Genomic DNA, 17,299 nt, shown 5'->3' with positions numbered 1-17,299 from the left:
TCCCGGATGCTTGTCTGGTCGCCATCTTGAAAATTCTTAAAGAAAATAAGGTTTTCTTGTTAATCGACGAATTATCTCTAGTTAATCTTAAAAATAATACACGATGTCTGACAGCGAGGACTCAAATATATCTGAGGAGGTATGTTGATGTAATATTATTATGATGTATGTTGTATTGCGAGCGCGAGTTGGAATCCTTCGACGTCAACCTTGTGAACCGAATGCAAAGACCAAAAGTTCTTTATTGTAAGCAAATGTTTGAAGTTTATTTGCTTCGTTTTTGGGATTGCAGTGTGCGTTTTCTACTTCTATCGTGCCTTTTGGACCTACTGGTCTTGTGTTTATAAATTCCTGGTGACTATCTAGCTTCTATCTACAGTTGTAATAAATAGAAAATAGATTATAGTTTTCCATGATCAATCCATGTGATGGCGGAGTTTTGGGGCTGATAGATATGTACACTGGCAACCATTTCGTCAGTGAACTAAGAAACACTTATTTGAAGCTGAGACTATTTAATTCTTATTATCTTAATAGGAGGGTGAAGATATCACAAGAGAAGAAGATGACGAGGAAGACGAAGATGATGAAGAACTCGATGATGAAGAAGATGAAGAAGAATATGATGATGATGATGAGGTTGAGAGCCTGCGCAGGAAAAAGATGAAACACTCTGGCTTTATTCTCGAAGAAGCTGGTATTTACAAATAATATAAATAATAGCAATGATAATATCATAAGATATTAAGCTTATTGGTGTAATATAATTTATACAGTACAGCTGACATCACAATACCAAAAAACAATACCAGCTTCATAATGTATAGAACAAGTCACAATAGATATAACAAAAGACCAGCATAAATTATATTAAACCGGATAAAAGCTAGATAAACTTAACGCTGTTGGTCCTTGTAGTGTAGTGGTTAACACATCGGACTAGAATACTGAAGACGTGGGTTCAAATCCTGCCAAGGGCATTTGATATTTTTCTCTTATTCTCTCTACTTCATAATATACACACCGAACGCATAACTTATTACTACTATACTATGTCTAATCTTTGCGTACATATTTACGGTGTTCAACTTATCTATAGAGAAAAAATATCGCTCTGGGATCCTCACGATTACCCTACATTTCATATTCTGGCTGCGTTACCAGCGTGGTTGGTCCTTGTAGTGTAGTGGTTAACACATCGGACTAGAATACCGAAGACGTGGGTTCGAATCCTGCCAAGGGCATTTAATATTTTTCTCTTATTCTCTCTGCTAGATAAACTTAGTTGGGTCTCCTGTGGTTTTCCACAGGTAGCCCAGACAGTTATAAGTATGCTAAAACATTGTATCGTTTACAGATGTTGATGATGATTATGAAGATGAAGAAGAAGCAGAAAAGGGATACCATGATCTCATTGATTCAGGTAAAGTTTCTGAACAACAATATTTTACAAATTCAAAAAAAAAAAATCTATAGGTCAGTGTTTGCCATTGACCTCGGATTTCTTTTTTTTTTTTTTTTTGGCATTTTGCAGGCGATCATGAAGAACCTGTTGGAGATGATATTTCAGTAAGTCATAAACCAATAGGAAACAGTAATAGGTCCCTCTATCACCAGGGATGCCTTGAGACCATCATCACCCCTTGGTAATTCCAATCCCCCTCCGTGGGAGAGGTCCAGATATTTTCTGGATCTACGGTACACAATATACCCTCCTCAGACCTTTCCGACCCCTTGGTAATTCCAATCCCCCTCCATGGGAGAGGTACAGATATTTTCTGGATCTACGGTACACGATATACCCTCCTCAGACCCTTCCGACCCCTTGGTAATTCCAATCTTCCTCCATGGGAGGGGTACAGATATTTTCTGGAACTACAAAATGTACTGAGACCTTTCCTCAGACCCTTCCGAAACCTTGGTAATTCCAATCCCCCTCCGTGGGAGAGGTGTGGATATTTTCTGGAACTATGCAATATACTCTCCTCAGATGCTCTCCTCTAGATGCAGATAATTCTAATACCTAACTTGGAGGAGAAATAGATGTTGTACTTGAAAATGTTGGCATTCATAATTTTTAATTTTCTTAAATAATTTGGGTTATAGGGAGCACGGCGCTTACAACAAATGCTAAGGTAAGATTTCCTTAAAAATACATAAAAACATGTTTGTGTAAAACGTTTTTATGCATAAAAATTCTTCATGTTTCGATCTCAATCTTTTGGTATATTTTTGTTATTTTTCAGGGACAGAAAAGATGATGAGATAGAAGAATACTACAGAAAGAAATATGCCGAGACCAATGACAAGTTAGTCAATACTAGAATTTCAAAATATTTACTCACAAAACTTTGTCTCTATTCTTTTTTTTTGTGAGTACTTGTGTTTTGGAAAAAGCTACTATTGCTTTTAAGCTTCAGTAATCAAATATTAAAGCCGACTTCTTTTCTTCTAATGAAAATATCCTTGCAGTTATAAGTCCATCAAAAAACCCTAATAGATAAGTTATTACATGTATAACCCTAGGGCTGTTACCAAAATTTTTTTTTATATGATGCATATATTAAACAATAATTAGAATACCATGTACATGTGTGTATATGTCATGACCGACCCAGAGGTATAAATACCATCGATGGTCTCTTGTTTTCTCACTGGACTCTGAAGATGACTCCCATGTTGTCGAAACGTCAGTCATCATCAGCAACAGTCTTTCTCAAGACTGCACTCACCCAGACAATCACATTTCACCACAAACTGTCAGCTACCACCAGCAACAGTCTTTCTCAAGACTACACTCACCCGCACCATTACACTTCACAACAAACTGTCAGTCACCACCAACAACAGTCTTTCTCAAGACTACACTCACCTGGACCATTACACTTCACAACAAACTGTCAGTCACCACCAACAACAGTCTTTCTCAAGATTACACTCATCCAGATGATCACATATCATCACAATCTGTCAGTCACCACCAACAACAGTCTTTCTCAAGATTACACTCATCCAGACGATCACATATCACCACAATCTGTATGTATAGTGTTGCTAAGAAATAATGTTTATTGTCCTGAGTTTTTCCATCTTTCATGTTTTAGGTATTACCATGCTAATGAGTTACAACCAGAGGTACAACAGCAGAGTCTTCTTCCTGGCGTCAAGTATGTAATCTTTTTTATGTGATGATATGTAATATTGCTTTGAACACCCGAGAACAGTTGTGATTGACGCAGCATGTTTGCAGGGAAACATTCATGCATGTTTTTATTTGGCTTCCTATGGTGGCATGTTTCTCGGAACTTTCAGACTCAAAAAAAAACTTCTGGTATAAACCTCTGGTAGCCAAGTTAATTACTACTTAACTCTTTATAAAGACTTTAGGACTACTAAGCTAAGACTAGTCAACTTTTTATGAAGACCCATCCTCAGAGTGCTACCATGATTATTGAAATGTTAAATACATGTATGTAGGTGCTTCTCCTAAAATAAATAAAGTTATTAGTATGAACACCCTAATGCAATGGAAACAGCATAACAGTTTTGTTAACAAAGGAATTATATTGTTTTCTAGGGACCCAAACTTGTGGACTGTCAAGTGCAAGGTACTAAATTATTTCATTATTTAAGACTCTGATTTGTGTTTGGTACAGAGTAAAAAGCATAATGCTAAAAAAATGCAGATTTTTTGGGTGGAGGAGGGGATAAATGCATGGTAAATACCACATAACACCCTCAAAAGCTTCTCCAACTAGGTCCCTGAGAGGAATAATTAATGTTCGTAATATGTTTCAGATTGGTGAAGAAAAGGCAACAGTAATTGGTTTGATGAGGAAAGCAATTGCACAGCAGTTCACAGATGAGGTACATTGCCAGTTCACCAGACCTTTATTTTTTAGCTCTGATGTAATTTGTTTATAAAGCTTATAGATATGTATTACTTATCTGCTTTCATTCTTTTCATTAGCCATTACAAATCAAGTCTGCTATTGCCGTGGAGGGACTGAAGGGTTACATCTACATTGAAGCCTACAAACAGACCCATGTTAAACAGGTGAAATAAAGAAATAGAAAATGTGCGCTTATGCTGTGTGCAGTTATAAAGCACACAGGAGCTGGAAGAACATGAGAGAATTGTTAGGAGAAGCAGGATATGTAGCGGAGTGCCAATCCTGCCTTACCCTGTCAACTAAAGCTTGAAAAACTCCTGGCCTGTGCTTTGTCCTAACAGCGATTCTGCATAGATTCTATTGAGAATGACTGTAAATCTTTCCTTGCTTTTATCTCAGTAAATAAAGACTTCAAGCTTATTAAGATATTATTATGTTGTAATATCCAGGCAATAGAGGGTTTTGGTACATTGAGGCTCGGCAAATGGCAACAACAGATGGTTCCTATCAAGGAAATGACTGACGTACTAAAGGTTGTAAAAGAGGTGGTCACATTAAAGCCGAAACAGTGGGTCAGGTTGAAGAGAGGAATATACAAAGACGATCTTGCTCAGGTACAGCTATAATCTTGCCATGATAAAAAAATACAGATGAGGGATTGTGTATTTACAGAAAAGAAGATAGAACGTGTATTTTCAGCTTTTTTTATTCATCCTATGGCTTATCCTAATATGTTGGGTCAGGATCCAGATTGTAAAAGTACTAGCTCAGTAATTTTTCCCCCCTATATTGCTACTTAACACAGTACTTAAAATAATCATTTGGCATTTGTAGGTTGATTATGTGAATACAGCAAGGAATCAGCTCACTCTCAAAATGATTCCTCGTATTGACTACTCACGCACAAGAGGAGTCCCTCGCTCAGCTGAGGTGAGTACAGTATTGTCTATTGTTTATTTAAAAGTTGGCAAGTCACTGAAGTTACTATTGTCCATATAGGAACAGGAGAAAAGGAAGAAGAAGAGAAAACCACCGCTGAAGCTGTTTGATGCTGATTCTGTCAGGTAACAATGGAAACATGCCTTTTGGCGATGATGATGATAATGATAATGATGAAGATGATGGAGATGATGGGTGATGATGATGATAATGATGAAGATGACGGGTGATGATGATGAGGATGAAGATGATGGGTGATGATGATGAGAATGAAGATGATGGGTGATGAAGATGAGGATGATGATAAAGATGATGAAGATGATGGGTGATGAAGATGAGGATGATGATGAAGATGATGAAGATGATGGGTGATGAAGATGAGGATGAAGATGATGGGTGATGAAGATGAGGATGATGATAAAGATGATGAAGAGAATGGGTGATGTAGATGAGGATGATGATGAAGATGATGAAGATGATGGGTGATGATGATGATGATGAAGATGAAGATGATGGGTGATGATGATGAGGATGATAATGATAAAGATGATGAAGATTATGAAGATGATGGGTGATGATGATGATGATGAGGATGATGATAAAGATGAGGAAGATGAAGATGATGGGTGATGATGATGAGGATGATAATAAAGATGATAAAGATGATGGGTGATGAGGATGAGGATGATAAAGATGATGAAGATGATGAAGATGATGGGTGATGAGGATGATGATAAAGATGATGAAGATGAAGATGATGGGTGATGATGACGATGATAATGATAATGTAGTTGGTGATAGTGATGGTGATTACGGTGGTGATTGTGCAAATAATTAGTGATCTTGATGACGATGATGATGATGATGATGATGTAATTAGCAATGTTGATGACAATGATAATGATGTGTGGGAACTCATGTTATTATATTTTTTCAGGAGTATTGGTGGGGAGCTCTCTCAAGATGGTGACTTTATTCTCTTTGAAAATAATCGGTATCGAGGTGGATACCTGTATAAAACCTTGGCAATGTCTGCTGTCGTAAGTAATATTTAACAATAATTAGACCCACAGCAATAATGATCTACGACTCAGTAGCCCATGAGGCCAAAGACAGACAAATGCAATAATGATATTTCTTGTCATTATAGGTGACAGAAGGCATTAAACCAACTTTACAAGAGCTAGAAAAGTTTGAGGCTGCACCCGAAGATGTTGAACTGGAGAGTATCCTTTGAATGAATTTCATCTCTTGCATTTATTCATCCATTCATCCATCTAACCATCATCCATTACTCCACTGATCTATTCTTATAATTATGCATGCTTGCATGGCATCCCATCCATCCTAATATCCATCTTTTTCCTCCCTTCCATTCAGCCAAATCTATCCTTTCATCTCATTCTTTTATACTACCTGTGTAGAAGCATCATTTTATCCATATCCATCCATCCATCTATCTATTCCATCCATCCATCTATCCCTCCCTCCCTCCCTCCCTCCCTCCCTCCCTCCATCCATCTATGTATTCATCCATCCATCCATCCAGTCTTTCCTTGCATACACTATCCACACATCTACTCTATCCATATCGATCATCCAGTCATTCTTTGCATCCAGTATCCTTCCATTTGTTTATCCCATACATCCATCTATCTATTCCATCCATCTTTCCCCTGTTTTCTTCCTTCTATACTATCAGTCTTTCCTTGCATCCACTATCCTTATCCCATGTATCTATTTATCCAAAAACACTTCAGAATACATTTAACAGTGTTATTCCTTAACAATAATAACCAGTGCCTGTTAAGACAAAGAGTAGTGAAGAAGCAAAACACACATTCTGTCCTGGAGACACAGTTATTGTTTCAGAAGGGGAGTTGGTGAACTTGAAGGGAAAAGTCATGAGTGTTGATGGAGATAAGATAACCATGATGCCCAACCATGATGACTTAAAGGTAAATTATCTTCTATTTCATAAATGATCAAAGGGTAAATTATACACTGCGAAAAGATGAAAAAACTGACGTTTCGAATGCAAGTCCTTCGTTGGACTTTGTCAGTCTTTTACTCCGACGAAATCTAGCTTCCAAATTGCAAAGGTTCAAGGTTATCAGTATGATTTTTTAAGTAATAACTGATGCGTTTTACCCTATTGAAATAAAGTTCATTCATTCATTCAGTATTTATAACTTTGCATTATATGTGTATTTTATACCTTGATAACTTGAAAACTTAGATAAAAATAAAGTATTATCTGGAAAAAATGTTTTGGGGTTCCTGTGTATTTATATCACAGGTAGCTCGTGAAATTTCCACAGGGAGCCCATTGAGTGACTAATATGTTTTCTTTCATTAGGAACCCTTAGAGTTCACAGCTCAAGAACTTGAGAAGCACTTCAAGATGGGTGACCATGTTAAAGTGATTGGTGGTCGATATGAGGGTGATACCGGTCTTATCATCAGAGTAGAAGACACAGTAGTCCTGTTTTCTGATCTTACCATGCATGAGGTATGTGAGAAAAATGCATACTGCTGATGTGCAGTGTTGTATGAACATAATAATTATTGTAACATGGCTGAACGATTTTTTTATCGGAGTATGGTCATCTCTTGTACTGTGGATGGTTCACAGGATATTTTCAATTCTATACAATGTGATTCAAAAACAATAACAATGAACAACAATGAAACAGCCGCCATGTTGGTTGATCTAACAAGATAAGCTAATAAGGAATGCTTTGTTATCGTCAACCAAGAGGATGATTATGATGTAACATACTGTATGCTCTATAGCATGACATAGTGTTCATGGCATAACAGTAAGATGTACCATTTTTGTATGAACAGCTTAAAGTGCTTCCAAAGGATCTTCAGTTGTGTTCAGAGAGAAGCAGTGGAGTGGATTCCATGGGTCAGCATCAGTTTGGTGATCTTGTGCAGCTTGAGTAAGTCATGCCTTTTAGAAGTTTGTATTACTTGGTTATCCTTCTTTCCATACACCCACTCTTTCATCCATCCCATTCATTCACACGTCTGTCCACTCAGTCATCCATCATTCTACTTGTCCATCGATACAAACACACAACCATCCATCCATCCCATTCATTCACACATCTGTCCACTCAGTCATCCATCATTCTATTTGTCCATCGATACAAACACACAACCATCCATCCATCCCCTTCATCTATCCACTAACCCACTCATCCATACACCCACCATCCATTGATTCAATCTTCCATCCATCCATCCATCCATCCATCCATCCATCCATCCATCCATCCATCCATCCATCCATCCATCCATCCATTTATTCATTCATATTAAGTGCTTTAGTTTGCCATAGGATATTGTCTTTACATACAATTTCTTTTTCTCCACAGTCCACAAACAGTTGGTGTCATCATTCGTCTTGACAGAGACACCTTCCAGGTTCTAAACCAACATGGAAAAGTGAGTATAACAATCCCTGTCTGCCCTTCTTGTTTTATCTCATTGGACTCAGCATTATGTGTGATGTACATCACACTAAATTCCAATTCAACCTGTGAATTAGATGTAGCCTTGCCCTGACTTAGATCAACCCAGTGATTGTTTTAGGGTTTGATAGATTGATGTTTTGTTGTAAAGTAGTATTAATCCCATTTAATATCTGTAACCAGGTTGTTCAAGTCAAACATCAGGCTGTGGGCAGAAGAAGAGAGAACAGAGGTGCAGTGGCACTTGACTCAGAACAGGTAAAAATCTTTTGAATTTAAAACTTTAAACTTTATGTACAGGTGCTGCATTTGGAGGGAACCTCACGGAAGAGGTCCTTACAGGGAGTGATAGTTGTAAATATAAGAGCACTTTCCTCAATTCAAACCAGCTGATTCTGGCAGGACAATTCTCAAATTATATGTACAGGGCTCGAAATGGAAAAAAATTCTAGCCCACCAAAGTAGATAAAGGAGGTCATTCCAATAAATTTTGCCTGCCATTTCATTATTCATTTGGCAGTGCATTGTCATTTTTGCCTGCCAAACCTGAAATTTGGCCTGTCATTTGGCCATTGGCAGGCCGCTATTTAGAGCGCTGTACACATCAGTTCTTAGAACTGGTCAGGGACGTGTTGGTCCAGTTCTAAGAACTGACATGTACCATTTAAGAACTGAACGCTCGCACTGATTGATTCCGAATTAATGGGAAGTGCACAAGACCAAGACCCTCCCCATGATCAGCAACCTAAAAATTTAACACATATGGGATTACACATGATTATTAAAGTCTTGCTATATGATGTTTATCTACATTTTTTTCCTCTACAGAACACTATTCAGGTTAAGGATATTGTTAAGGTCATGGACGGGCCACATGCTGTAAGTATATGCAGTTTGTCAGCTGTTTTTATCCCTTATTCTCTTCTGATTTATGAATTCTATTTCATTCATCTAAAATCAATATAGATAAATAAATGAACAAAGCATTGCTTTAGATTTCAAATCTGATTCATCTTTTACAGCACTTGAGGACACTACAACTATGATCTATAAGTTTTTTGTGCTGACTTTTTAAAAATTGCATACTATAAAATAATCCCTTGAGCCAGTAAATCCTTATTGATATATTTATCCAGCACTATTACAGTTGATTTCATAAAACTTCGGCCCTCCATGTCTGATGTTCGTTCGCAAGTTCACAACTTTGTAGTCAATTTCACTATGAAGTTCCGACAGTTTTTGGCGATCTTTCAAACTGATAATACAGTAGCTTCTAAAACTCATCGAATCTACCGTTCAAATCCAATTTTCAAAGTGAATTTCATTGTGACAAAAGGAATTTGACTCCATTCGTTGTCTGGAATACAATTTTCGAAAAGTATATGGTTTAAAGAAGCAATTCGAGTAAATATTTGAATTCTAGACATAAACAAGTCACGGTTGATTAAAACAATTTCACAAAAAGTTTGCAAGTTGGGCACCAACTTGGAGAACTTGGGAACTAACTTTGGAATTAAAGCGGCCGAAGTTTTGTGAAACCAACTGTAATATGAAATAAAAGATGACAAAAAGCGCCCTGTTATGATTCAATAACCATTCTTAACTGAACTTATTGATTTTGTGTTTTCCCTAGGGTCAACAAGGAGAAATCAGGCATCTTTACCGTAGCTTTGCATTCATCTACTCCAAAATGATTATAGAGAACAGTGGTATAATAGTGTGTAAAACACGACACCTCAGCCTTGCTGGTGGAGGAAGGGTAATTAATCTAATATTATCTATTAAGAGGAAATTTTTTTCAATAATGAGCAATAATGGCAAAAAGCGCCAAGAACTAGACTTTCGTATGAGTTTGATCCCAATTTTCGTTTTGGGTTAACACTCAAAACATGATAAAAATGATAAAAAGCCTGTTTGAAGCAGTATTTTCGATTGTACAAAGATGTTTTGTTGCATTTGTGTTAGAATGTTGCTTTGTCAGGCTTTATAGGAAATATATGGGAAATAAGCAAATGAAGGCCTAAACCTCATTTTCGATTAAATGTTTGCTTTGGGTTAACACTTTGATTCCACTTTCATCAGTCATCTCCACTTCCAAACAAGTTAAACTTTCTGAATAACAAGATTTTAGCCTTGTACAACAGCCTTTCTTTGAGAAAATAGTTTTTTGCGCTTGCTGCTTGAATACGAAAAGAATTCTCTATTAATAAATTTAATACTGGTAATAACTGGTAATTATTTGAAGTCAAATAATCTTAGTTATTCTTATTTCTGCTTTTGCGTTAAAGGCTACAACCAATACCTTTGGTGGGTTTGGTACCTTTGCCCCGTCGTCGCCAAGAATCATGAGTCCAGCCAGAGACACAAGTATTCACATGATAAATTATTCACATACAACAGACCTTTTTATCTTAGGTGTAATTTTTTCCCATTGCATACCAATAATTGTCATTCTCTCTCAGTTTTTTGTAACCAAAATAAAAAAATAAACAAACTTTAACCATCACAAAAAAAATTATCTGTTTGCCATGATAATATTTTCCCATTTTAGACCATGTGGCATTCTCTTGAGAATATGATCTGTTTTCCGTAACCTAAAATTTAACCATCACAAAACAAAATATTAGCTGTTTGCCATGATTCTAGACCTCTTTAATTTTTCATAATATTTTCCCGTTTCAGACCATGTGTCATTCTCTTGAGAATAAGATTTTTTGTTTGAGTTCATGTGTCCATATTCATGTCTTCTCATGCACAGTTGTTAAACTAAGAAATGATATTCTAGGGAATGACACGTGGTCTGATATGAGAAAACATTGAACCTGAGTTAACGAGGTCTATAATTCAGCTTGTTTCGGCATTATTTAATCATGTATATTACTGATGATTCTTTATGTGTCCATATTCATGTGTCTTCTCATGCACGTTTGTTAAACTAAGAAATGATACTCTAGGGAATGACACGTGGCCTGATATTAGAAAACATTGAACCCAAGATAACGAGGTCTATAATTCACCTGGTTTCGGCATCATTTAATCATGTACGTTACTGTTGATTCTTTAGGTGGTGGAGGAAGTATGAGAGGTGGCCTTCGGTCACCCAGAATGGGTGTAGGAGGACGAGGAAGAGGAAGAGGTCGCGGAGGAAGAGATTCATCTATTATTTCACAGACAGTCAGAATCTGTCAAGGGCCATATAAAGGTAGGAAAATTGTACTTTTTTGGGATGAGTGGGAAATGAATGGAAAATGGGAAAATAGATAAAAAATGAATATTTTGCAATTAAGGGGAATTTTTATGAATAAAGATGACTTATGTAAAATGGGAATTGAAAGAAAAAATGGAAGTCATTGATTGACTGACACAAGCTCACACATTCTCAAACTCTCGCATCGTCTGGCTTACATTTACATGACTTTATAACAGTAATGATCCAGAGAAAATTGAATTAAAGAAATTTTGCTTTCCTATAGGTTATATTGGTATCGTCAAAGATGCAACAGAAACAACAGCTAGAGTAGAGTTGCACAGTAATTGTAAAACCATATCAGTAGACAGGACACGCCTCAACCCTATCAGGTACCAATATATGTTATATACTATAGTGTATGGACTGGGGAATACTTACCCTTAGTCTGGAATAGCTTGGATTACAGCATGTCGTATCATGTACGATTTACAAGTGTATAATATTTTCCTACTCAAATCATAACCTTTCTACGCCTGTCGTATCGTACATGCTGTAAGCCAGTATCGTATGTTTTCCACTCATATAAAAAACTGCTCTGTTATACCCTGATTACTTGAGCTTGATTTTCTTCACAACAAAACTAAACTTTATCTTTACAAATGACTATTATTTGTCATACAGTGGTCCTACCAAAGCTGGAGGTGCATCATCATATGCAAGGACACCAATGTATGGGTCACAGACACCCATGTATGGATCCCAGACACCCATGCATGGCTCAAGGACACCTATGTATGGGTCTCAGACACCCACCCATGGAGATGGTCAGTACTTTTGAGTATCTTTTTATCTATGTATATTCATGCCTAAATATATATATCGTTTGGATATCGTTTGACCTTTAAGACTATTTTGTATTCCATTTAGAATTTAGTATATTTACCATGTAAAATAAGTTATTTGTTATACTTTGGATATTTTATGTATTATATCTTAACCGTTTGTGACGCGCATTTGATCATATTATACATGCTTATTTGCACGTTAGAGATAATAAAATTATTATTAGTAGTATAAATAAATAGGAAAAAATGCAGAGCTGAAAACTCGCAGAAAAAATTTCTGAGCTGCAGATGAAAATCAAACCCGTGACCTGTTCTGTAGTTGGACGCTCTAAAAAAATTATTAGTATTAATTGATATTAAGAAATAAGCGATGTTTTGCTTGTATCTCTATTAACAGGGAGTCGTACACCTCATTATGGTTCGATGACACCGTCCCATGATCCTTCACGAACCCCATTGCACGGTGGAGCCTGGGACCCAACACAGCCCAACACGCCTGCTCGTAATGATGAGTTTGACTATGGGTTTGATGCGTCCACTCCTTCCCCTGCTGTAAGTAACACTAGTGATACTACATGTTGGGCAAAACAAACCAAACATCGACTCTAGAATATGAGATTTTCCAGGGCGCTCCTTGATAACAGCTTTGCTGACGGGCCTACCCTGGTAAAATATGTATTTATTATCTTCGTTTATTTAAACTTTCAGTATGCGTAACAATACTTTACAAGAATAAAGCGGAACTTTTATAGTTCTAGGCTATATCCAGTAGCGTAGCGAGGGGGGGAAAAAAATTTTGAAAAAAGAATAACAAAAAAAAAAAAAACAACATTAAACCGAAAAGAAAGAGGAAAATAAATTATTACAACCTACAAAAGTGCGAATTTATACGAAGTTATCCGGACGGGCTACCTGTGCACTGCGAACCCGGTCAGAGCCTGGAATCTGCACGTGGGAATTTGAAATTTTTTCTTATTTTGGACCAGTGCCCCCCAGCTCCTAGGTCCTCGCTACGCCCCTGGCTATATCCTTAGTGTGTCACTAACAAATGTGTATTCAAAGGTGTAGAATGCCTTAACTATTTCGCAGTTTTGCGACATCACCCATCTTTGGCATTGTCTTATCAAGTTTTGTCCATCATCTATACCTACACTCTCCATATCATGTCCAAGTTGTTTCTTATAACCCGCTAGGAAATCTAGGACAATGTTTACTTGGATTATGATGATGATGATGATGGTGATGATGATGATGATGATGATGATGATGTGTCTCGAGTGTCTGGGATTGTCTGTCTCACATAAACATTAAATGTGCTCTAACAACTTTATTGGTTCCATTTCAGAATTATGCTCCAAACACTCCGAACCCAGCCACCCCTGGGGCTTACACAGGACCATACACACCCAACACCCCAGGGGCTGGTATGTACGGATCAGAGCCGACCTACTCTCCGTATACACAGTCCCCATCTCCTGCAGCCTACGGTAATCCTGTAACTCCAGGAGGTAGTATCCCTCCCGTATCACCGGCATATAACCCCCATACACCAGGTGCTGGACTTGAAGAAGCTGGGCCAGGAGAGTGGGTGACTACAGATATTGAAGTTCGTATCAACATGAATCACGAGGTGAGTGGTCTTCTTGTTGGTTGGTTTACCGGTTGGTTGATTGGTAAGTGAGAAGTCTTGTTGTTGGTCGATTGGTTGGTTGGTCGTGGTTGGGCTGTCAACAATTGATCTCTTGTCTGTCTGTTTATCTGTCTGTTTGTCTGTCTGTCTGTCTGTCTGTCTGTCTCTATCAGTTTGCCTGTCTGTCTGCCTGTCTATTTACCTGTCTGTCTGTCTTTCTATCTGTCTGTCTGTCTGTTTGCCTGTCTATCTGCCAGTCTTTCTGTCTTTCTGTCTTTGTAAAGTAAAGAAAAATAGAGTAGAAACATCAAATATATATTTTGCATTGACTTTCCAATCGCATTGTCCGATGCTTTTGCATAATTTTCGGGGAATGCGCAATACGGCTTATAGCTGTGTTATCGTCACCAAAGCCACAGGGAGCCCAAACTGATTAAATTCTAACTTTCTTCCAGGATCCTCAGTTATTAGACAATACGGGTGTGGTCCGTAACGTTAATGGTAATATATGCACAGTCTATCTATTCGATGAGAAGAGAGATATCAGTATCCCTGCCTCTAATATCGACTCGGTAGAACCATCCAAATTAGAAAAGGTAACTGTGACGTCATTGTTTTAACTGATATAGAACGTGTTTTGTGATTGGTCCAGAAATTAAAATATGGACAATAGATTGTTGGGAGGGGAGGGGAGGGGATAAGAAAAGGGCGAACAAACTTTGTCTTAATCTTCTACGCGCTCGAAAATGCCCCGAAATAAAAATATGTATGATATATATTTCATCAGACGTTCAATTTCAAAGAGGAAATAGGCTTCTTGCCTTATTTTTTCATTTCGAACCAATTTTCATTCCCTTGAGCGTTATGTCTTTCTTGACAAGACACGTTATTGGACAAAAATATTTTTATCAACAAGTCCTGAAGTGGTTCACAATATGTAATTAATTCCATTCACAATTCTGAACTTTGGGAAACCCATGCTGCTAATTCAATTTTTATTCCTAAATCCTAGTCTTCGAATTTCCATTTTTCCAGCGCAAAATTCATCAAATAGTCCCACTTCCTATTTTATCTCTTTTCCCCAAATTCCCTAAGTAAATGACAATCTTCAAAACTACCAAGCTAGAGGTTTATTGCACTATAAAGGCGCAATTACACGGAGCAATTTTCTCTGCAACTTGTCTCGCAACGGTGTGGCGACACAGGTTGCACGGAGCATTGCAGCGTGTAAACTACAGTACAATTTGAAAATATGTTACCAGACAAGTTGCAGCAATTGCTTGCGTCTCCGTTGCATCGTGTAAATGCTCATGCGACTTGTCTCGCAACACCGTTTTGAGACAACTTGCAGAGAAAATTGTCCCGTGTAATCGCGCCTTAAAGGAAAAAAGCTTAATATTGTTATTTGTATTGTTTTTTTCTAGGTGAAAGTGATTACAGGTGATGACAGAGAGTGTACCGGTACCCTGATTAACATCGACAACGACGATGGAATCATAAAGATGGATAAAACAGAACAACTCAAGATCCTGCCTCTGAAATATCTGGCGAAGATAGCTACTGTCACTGAATAGTTGTAATAGAACTATAGCTCCTGGTGTAGTGTATTGCAATGAAAACGAAGACCGCTGTGTGATATCACTAGGGAGTCTCTCCCGTTAACTAGATTGAAAAGATGTTCTTATTATGTGAAGGGATGGATTTTCGTGCTAGGAGTATCTATTCTTGCTTTGCGCTGAAGAAGAAGAAAAAAAGGCGGAAAACAACTTACAATCTCTCTCTCTCATTTCAGAAAAGCGTCGCTATTAATCTTGCGCGCACGAAAATAGAAAAACTGGGCCCGGTTGTACAAAGCCTGGTTGGCGCTATCCGACGGAGAAATCTTATCCAGTGGATAAATTTATTGGATAACAGCATCGACTTATCCACTGGATAAGGATTTATCCGCCGGATAGCGCTATCCAGGCTTCGTACAACCGGGCCCTCAAGTCTAATTCCAATTTTTCCGTTCGCTAATTTCTTAGTCGCTCGCGCCACGAAAGAGCAACACTCTCCCATGAGAAGACGAGAAGTGAAAAAAATTCCTACTTCTCCTTCCTTCTCGCCTTACACAGAGAATATACTTTCTCACTGCGAAAAACCGATGATTGTAACATACTATTTCCCATTGTGTTATTATTATTGACTCGAGAAATCTAGCAAAAAATGGAAGGAACGCAACGCGCAAATATTTGTTTTCCAGACTTTCTGATTTAAATGTCTTATTCTCGTTCTCAAAGACTTGAAATTAGAAAATTGTTGCAGTTCTTTGTGTTGTTTGTAGTCTTTAGTTTTAATCCCCGCATCTCCGACACCTCAATAATATTTGATGTAATATTAATAGCATTAAAAAATCAATCCAGATTTTGGCAGGACTTGAGCTAACTTGAAAATTGTTATTCAAACATAAACAAGCTTATGATAATAAAACGGTTCTTAATAGCGAATATCCTTGCTGCCTTTTTATAGATATCTTAAACGAATACCTTAGTTTACTTGAAAATGTCCTGTATTGTAATAAAAACACGAAGAATGGCTTGCATTAAAGAAGTATTGGCCAGACTCCCTAGAATTTGAGTGCTTATACCTGGGAATCTACCAAAGTTTTTTTTGTCGAAATATCAGTGGATGGAGAGCCACACTGAGAATACCACTACTAAATCCTATTTCATTTTAATCCTTGGTTGAAATTTTAATTTAAGCTTCAGGAATGTCTGACTTTTGTCTAAAAGGAATATTTTACGCAAAACTGGGACATAAAAGGGGTTAAATTCACATTTTTATTTATTTTTTTTTTTTTTGTAATTTTGCGGGTGGCTACTAGAGTAAAGCTATAAGAGAATTAAACAAAATATTGATATTGGAATAATGCTTGGATATATGACTTATTTAACGAGGAATTTTCGCAGAATATCATGGCTGGGTAATTCTTGTATAGTATTGGTGAGTGGTTAGGGAAAATTGGCAGAAAAAATGTCGGGCAACAACAATTGTTAAATAATATTTCGTCTGGAGTCGGCTTTTTTGGCTAGAATTTTGGACTTTGGAATAATACATTTTTAACATAGTATTCAAAATTTGGCAGTCAAATGCCATGAGTTTTGTTTGGGGGACAAAATTAATCCAGTTGGTTCATGCTCAATTCACGGATGAAATCAAAAGGGGAAATGCAAAGTGAAATTTAAAACTGGAAAAGTGGAAGAAAAATTTTTTAAAGCTGTTTTGTTCGTGAAAATATCAGTAAGATGTCGAATTTAAATAAATGATAAGTCAAATTTGAT

At 37.2% G+C, this 17,299-nt stretch overlaps 1 protein-coding gene across 1 annotated transcript; it reads left to right on the top strand.

The window, feature by feature from the left end:
• The first annotated feature begins 9 nt into the window (after positions 1 to 9).
• Positions 10 to 16,580, top strand: LOC116293824 (transcription elongation factor SPT5). The gene is made up of 30 exons (XM_031701305.1): positions 10 to 139; positions 538 to 697; positions 1,358 to 1,423; positions 1,535 to 1,569; positions 2,107 to 2,135; positions 2,247 to 2,309; positions 3,105 to 3,167; positions 3,578 to 3,608; positions 3,799 to 3,867; positions 3,971 to 4,057; positions 4,343 to 4,507; positions 4,728 to 4,823; positions 4,893 to 4,957; positions 5,770 to 5,872; positions 5,983 to 6,058; positions 6,633 to 6,790; positions 7,192 to 7,344; positions 7,683 to 7,780; positions 8,219 to 8,288; positions 8,498 to 8,572; positions 9,143 to 9,193; positions 9,948 to 10,073; positions 10,603 to 10,681; positions 11,379 to 11,516; positions 11,788 to 11,893; positions 12,186 to 12,328; positions 12,747 to 12,901; positions 13,695 to 13,979; positions 14,435 to 14,575; positions 15,404 to 16,580. The coding sequence occupies exons 1-30, from the start codon at positions 104 to 106 to the stop codon at positions 15,551 to 15,553; spliced, it is 3,072 nt and encodes a 1,023-aa protein (XP_031557165.1). The 5' UTR covers positions 10 to 103; the 3' UTR covers positions 15,554 to 16,580.
• The last annotated feature ends 719 nt before the right edge of the window (positions 16,581 to 17,299 follow it).

The sequence above is a fragment of the Actinia tenebrosa genome, unplaced genomic scaffold, assembly GCF_029948245.1.
Source record: "Actinia tenebrosa isolate PJP-AT-01 unplaced genomic scaffold, QUT_ActTen_1.0 PGA_scaffold14__42_contigs__length_11649687, whole genome shotgun sequence".
NCBI classification, from domain to species: Eukaryota; Metazoa; Cnidaria; class Anthozoa; order Actiniaria; family Actiniidae; genus Actinia; species Actinia tenebrosa.
This window is presented reverse-complemented; position numbering and strand designations above follow the sequence as displayed.